At 43.1% G+C, this 7044-nt stretch overlaps 1 protein-coding gene across 1 annotated transcript; it reads left to right on the top strand.

Moving 5' to 3' along the window:
* Nucleotides 1-1882: 1882 nt before the first annotated feature.
* LOC112262272 (mucin-5AC) lies at nt 1883-5374 on the top strand. Its single transcript, XM_024437962.2, has 4 exons — nt 1883-3059; nt 3199-3263; nt 3397-3542; nt 4648-5374. The coding sequence occupies exons 1-4, from the start codon at nt 2220-2222 to the stop codon at nt 4812-4814; spliced, it is 1218 nt and encodes a 405-aa protein (XP_024293730.1). The 5' UTR covers nt 1883-2219; the 3' UTR covers nt 4815-5374.
* The last annotated feature ends 1670 nt before the right edge of the window (nt 5375-7044 follow it).

The raw sequence follows: 7044 nt of genomic DNA, 5'->3' as shown, positions 1-7044 counted from the left end.
ACAGCGGCTCCCACTACAACCACAGCATCTCCCACTACAAGTACAGCTGCTCCCACTACAACCACAGCGGCTCCCACAACAACCACAGAGTCTCCCACTACAACCACAGTGGCTCCCACAACAACCAAAGCTTACCTCATAACAACCACGGAGGCTCCCACAACAACCACAGCGACTCCCACAACAACCACAGCGGCTCCCACAACAACCACAGAGTCTCCCACTACAACCACAGCGGCTCCCACTACAACCACAGCTGCTCCGACTACAACCACTGCGGCTCCCACTACAACCACAGCGCCTCCCACTACAACCACAGTGGCTCCCACTACAACCACAGCTGCTCCCACTACATCCACAGCGCCCCCACTACAACCACAGTGGCTCCCACTACAACCACAGTGGCTCCCACTACAACCACAGAAGCTCCCACAACAACTACAGCTTACCTCACAACAACTACAGAGGCTCCCACAACAACAACAGCGTCTCCCACAACAACCACAGCGGCTCCCACTACAACCACAGCGGCTCCCACTACAACCACAGCGGCTCCCACTACAACCACAGCGGCTCCCACTACAACCACAGCTGCTCCCACTACAACCACAGCGCCTCCCACTACAACCACAGCGGCTCCCACTACAACCACTGTGACTCCCACTACAACCACAGCGGCTCCCACTACAACCACAGCGGCTCCCACTACAACCACAGCGGCTCCCACTACAACCACAGCGGCTCCCACAACAACCACAGCGGCTCCCACTACAACCACAGCGGCTCCGACTACAACCACTGCGGCTCCCACTACAACCACAGCGGCTCCCACTACAACCTCAGTGGCTCCCACTACAACCACAGCTGCTCCCACTACAACCACAGCGCCCCCACTACAACCACAGCGGCTCCCACTACAACCACAGTGGCTCCCACTACAACCACAGCGGCTCCCACAACAACTATAGCTTACCTCACAACAACTACAGAAGCTCCCACAACAACAACAGCGACTCCCACAACAACCACAGCGGCTCCCACAACAACCACTGCGTCTCCCACAACAACCACAGCGGCTCCCACTACAACCACAGTGGCTCCCACTACAACCACAGCATCTCCCACTACAACCACAGCTGCTCCCACTACAACCACAGCGCCTCCCACTACAACCACAGCTGCTCCCACTACAACCACAGCGGCTCCCACTACAACCACAGCGGCTCCCACTACAACCACTGCGGCTCCCACTACAACCACAGCGGCTCCCACTACAACCACAGCGGCTCCCACTACAACCACAGCGGCTCCCACAACAACAGCTTACCTCACAACAACTACAGATGCTCCCACAACAACAACAGCGACTCCACAACAACTACAGATGCTCCCACAACAACCACTGCGTCTCCCACAACAACCACAGCGGCTCCCACTACAACCACAGCGGCTCCCACTACAACCACAGCGGCTCCCACTACAACCACAGCGGCTCCCACTACAACCACAGCATCTCTCACTACAACCACAGCTGCTCCCACTACAACCACAGCATCTCCCACTACAACCACAGTGGCTCCCACTACAACCACAGCGCTCCCACTACAACCACAGCGGCTCCCACTACAACCACTGCGGCTCCCACTACAACCACAGCGGCTCGCACTACAACCACAGCGGCTCCCACTACAACCACAGTGGCTCCCACAACAACCACAGCTGCTCCCACTACAACCACAGCACCTCCCACTACAACCACAGCGGCTCCTACTACAACCACACTGGCTCCCACTACAACCACTGCAGCTCCCACTACAACCACAGCGGCTCCCACTACAACCACAGCGGCTCCCACTACAACCACAGAATCTCCCACTACAACCACAGTGGCTCCCACAACAACCACAGAGTCTCCCACTACAACCACAGCTGATGTTACAACAACCACAGCATCTCCCACAACAACCCCAGCTGCTTCCACATCAACTACAGCTGCTGCTACAATAACAATAGTTTCTCTCACTAATACCACCACAACAACAACAGCAGCTTTTGCTACAAGAACAACAACAGTTGCTCTAACTACCAACACAGCTGGAGCTACCATAACTACATCTAACTCCACAACAACAACAGCCTCACCTACAGCAACCACAGCTGCACCAACAGCAACCACAGCTGTACCAACAGCAACAGTAACAATATCCCCAGCTGCTGCTATGACAACAACAGCTACCCCCACAACAACTGCAGCTGCCCCATCAACAACCACAGCAGTAACAACGTTAACCACAGTGGCTCCCACAACAACCACAGCTGCTCCCACAGCAACCACAGCAGCACTGTTGACATCTACAGCTGTTTCTTCAACAACCACAGTCATCCCCACAACAACTTCAGCTACTCCCATAACAACCACAGCTGCTGCCACAACAATCACAATTTTACCCATAACAACCACAGCCACCCACACAGAAAACACAGCTTATCCCGCCTTAACCACAACAACCACAGCAGCAGCAACTACAACTACAGCTCCATTTACAAAAACAGTAGCTCCCACAACAACAGTGGCTCACTCAAAAGCTACAGCTGCCCCCACAACAACTAAAGCTGCTGCTACAATAACACCAGTTGCTCCCACTACAACTGCCACCACAACAACAACAGCAGCTTTTGCCACAAGAACAACAGCTACTGTAACTACCAGCACAGCTGGTGCTACCACAACTACATCTAACTACACAACAACCACAGCCCCACCTACTGCAACCACAACAACCACAGTTGCCCCTACAACTACCACTGCTGCAGCCACAGCACCAGGTGCTGCTACAACAACCCTGGCTTCTCCCACAATGACCACAGCTTCACCATCAACAAAAACAACTCTTGCTCCAACAACTACTGTTTCCCCAACCACCGCATCCACTGACCCTCCAAGAGCAAATGAAGGTGCACTTATTCTACAGTTCCGGATGAATCGACAATTTTTGGAAGCCTACAAAAATCCACAGTCCCAGGATTACTTTACTTTGGCTTTAAATGTCACAACTGAGGTAAAAGTTGATCATTAACATTAATAGAACTATTGAAATTAACATTTAGGAAAAAATCTTGCTTGAGAGTTATTAGTACCTAGTACACATTTTATTTGTCCTTTAAATTCTCATGATGTGCCCTGATGACTTTCTACAGTTGAATCGAGGATACAAAAAGGTATATCCTGGAATCTTCCTCAGATGCATCATCATCAGTTTCTGGTATGATCAGTTATCATTATGTTTCTACAACTTACTAATGTTTCTACAACATTCCTTAATAATACTAATTCTACTACAACCAATAATAATAACTTATCACATTTCACATTTATTCTATTTCTTTGATTTTTAGGTCTGGTTCTGTGGGTGTGACAACCAACTTAATCTTCACAAACCAGTCTGTGGTCCCTAACGTTACAAATGTAGAGGACTCCCTCAAGACATCCATCAACATGTCCAACGTCTTCTTAGATGTTATTACTGACAGTATCAAAGCGGGTAAGAATGAATTTTAACACAATATGTATGTAAATTCATACATTACACATGATTATTTGAAGCAATATTTCCCTCTGTGTCACCATGTTGTTGTTGTTTTTTATGCCCACAGCTTAATTACCAGCTCTGGTTTCATCAGTTGTGACTAAATTATATCATACTTGAAATATTGTACCTCATTTAAAGGTCTTTCTTTTTATTTCAAAACCATTTCAGTCATGGTAGTCTCTTATAAGACTAGCTTTACCCGTAGATATGAGCAAAGACGATTCTGGTGCTCTGGTTTTGTATCACTGATTTTATTGGATCATGGATGGGCAACTTGATGGGTGTGGGGGCAACAAAGAAATGGAACTTATCATGAGGAGCTGCAGTGGCTCGTGATTCTTCACACCCACATCTCACATTTGCCATGGGACAAGGAGAAAATGTTGCCATTTTAAAGGAAGACCAAATGGACAGATTTCCACTAGTCTAATTTCCATTGTTCGTGTTTCTTTGCCCGAGCAAGTATCTTCTTCTTATTGGTGTCCTTTAGTAGTGGTTACTTTGCAGCAATTCGACCATGAAGGCCAGATTCACACAGTCTCCTCTGAACAGTTGATGTTGAGATGTGTCTGGTACTTGAACTCTGTGAAACATTTATTTTGGGCTGCAATTTCTGAGGCTTGTAACTCTAATGAACGTATCCTCTGCGGCAGAGGTAACTCTGGGTCTTCCTTTCCTGTGGCGGTCTTCGTGAGAGACAGTTTCATCATAGCGCTTGATGGTTTTTGCAACTGCACTTGAAGAAACTTGACTGACCTTCATGTCTTCAAGTAATGATGGACTGTCATTTCTCTTTGCTTATTTGAGATGTTCTTGCCATAATTGGGACTTTCAACAAGGCACACGAGAGAGAGAGAGAGAGAGAGAGAGAGAGAGAGAGAGAGAGAAAATAAAGGGAGGCTATTGGCCGCGAGTTGCCCATCCCTGATTTGGATGAATCGTGATTTTGCTCATGTGGCCTACATCTGGCGTCTTTTATATTTTTGGAAGAGGATAGACTTGGCAGAGGCTTTTAAATGGTCTAAATCTGTTTTTTTTTTTTTTTTTTTTTTTACAGAATTACAGAATTCCACGACTACTACTACTGCAACCACCACAACAGCAGCTACACAAACTACAGTGGCGACACCTACCTATAGCAGCACTATGGCAAGAAACAGACCTCAAGAAGTGGTCACTTTACTACTTGTTTTAATGCTGATCTATTTCTTCTTAACAGAATAACTCTAGGACTGAAATAACCCCATTAAGTATGACATATTCTATAATAAAGGCATATATAACTTCAGCTATTAAGATTAAGATATGTTAAGAAACTACTAATAATCAAATAGTTATATCTTAGTTAAAGTAATTGCTTGTCTATATGATTATGTATAAAACTGTTTGTCTAATTTATTTTTATAAAATGTACCTCAAGAGAAAATAATTCACAAAATAATGCTGGTAATGTAATGAAGCTGAAAGTAAATGTGTGATGTTTTTCTATTTATATGTTGTTTTAGTATATTGCAATAGACTATGAATAATATAATATAATATAAATAAATTTGTATACAATGAAGTTAACTAAGGAAATTATAAAATTCTTGGAAACCTAATTGTCTATTCTGTAATATATAGTTTCTTCTTAATTGTAACGTAACTCTTGGCAAACATTGCAATCTTTGGAAATTACTTTGAAAACGCTTGAATAAATAATGCCAAAGAAAAACACATAAATAAATACACTTTAGACTGTAGATGTATTGTAATAAATCTTAAATAAACACAAATTGATCTTATCAATGTTGTAGTCGACATATTATTATACAGACGGTACTCATCTGAGATGTTGAGTGCCATGAACTTGAAATGTAAATCACTCCCTTGAAAAGACAATTGTACATTTCTGAAATGTCGGAAAAATCAAATGTTGGCTGGAGAAAGTATCAGTAAGTATCAGTGAATCAGATCACAGATATCATACAGTGCCTTCAGAAAGTATTCACACACCTTGAGTTTTTTCACCCTGTCGTTGTGTTACAGCCTGAATTGAAAATGGATTAAATTGAGAATTTGTGTCACTGGCTTCACACAATACCCCATAATGTCAAAGAAGAATTATGTTTTTAGATTATTTTTTTTACAAATGTGTCAATCTAAGGAAGTTCTCAGTTTTGCCCTATGACCCCCATAAGCCTAGCAGGACAAGGCTGAAGGTACCAGATACAAACAAATGAAAGCATGGAGGTAGTATTGTGCCAACAAAAATAAGAGGTTAAATATGTGTCCTAAAAACCTAAAATATTCTCTGAGATTTCTTATATCTCCTTGATATAGTACAGTCACTTCTAAACCTCATATTCTTTTTTGCAATTGTTTTATGTGTTATTCAATGCATTTCTATGGGTTATAATAGTAAAGGCTAAATTCAATATTTTATCAAATACTTTTTTCTCATTTTTTTATACCTAAATGGGTCCTAACATTTAAAATCAAATAGCTAAATACTAACCTAATTGACAGAGTGAAATGAAGGAGCCTATACAGAATCAAAAATATTCCAAAACATGCTCCTGTTTGCAACAAGGCACTAACAGTAATACTGCAAAAATGTGGCAAAGCAATGAAATTTTCCATGAATAATTTTTAATTTAATTTATTTGGAATTTAATGTAGTTGGGTAGCAGACATATACAGTTGAAGTCGTAAGTTTACATACACTTAGGTTGGAGTAATTAAAACTTGTTTTTCAACCACTCCACAAATTTCTTGTCAACAAACTATAGTTTTGGCAAGTCGGTTAGGACATCTACTTTGTGCATGACACAAGTAATTTTCCAACAATTGTTTACAGACAGATTATTTGTAAGGGATTTCCTCCTCTTCTTCCGAAGAGGAGAGGCGAAACGGATCAGAAGACCAATATGCGGCGTGGTAAGTGTCCATGGTTCTTTTAATATGTAAATGTACACATGAACACTACAAAACAATAAACATGGAACGTGTGAAACCCTAAACAGTCCTATCTGGTGCAAAGACAGAGACAGGAACAATCACCCACAAACACACAGTGACACCCAGGCTACCTAAGTATGATTCTCAATCAGAGACAACTAATGACACCTGCCTCTGATTGAGAACCATACTAGGCCGAAACATAGAAAACCCCAAATCATAGAAAATCAAACATAGACTGCCCACCCAACTCACGCCCTGACCATACTAACTAAATACAGAACACAGGAAATAAAGGTCAGAACGTGACATTATTTCACTTATAATTCACTGTATCACAATTCCAGTGGGTCAGAAGTTTACATACACTAAGTTGACTGTGCCTTTAAACCGCTTGGAAAATTCCAGAAAATTATGTCATGGCTTTAGAAGCTTCTGATAGGCTAATTGATATCATTTGAGTCAATTGGCGGTGTACATGTGGATGTATTTCAAGGCCTACCTTCAAACTCAG

The sequence above is a fragment of the Oncorhynchus tshawytscha genome, linkage group LG11 (genome assembly GCF_018296145.1).
Source record: "Oncorhynchus tshawytscha isolate Ot180627B linkage group LG11, Otsh_v2.0, whole genome shotgun sequence".
In the NCBI taxonomy this organism is placed as follows: Eukaryota; Metazoa; Chordata; class Actinopteri; order Salmoniformes; family Salmonidae; genus Oncorhynchus; species Oncorhynchus tshawytscha.
The sequence above is the reverse complement of the archived record's forward strand: the minus strand, read 5'-3'. Positions and strand labels throughout refer to the sequence as shown.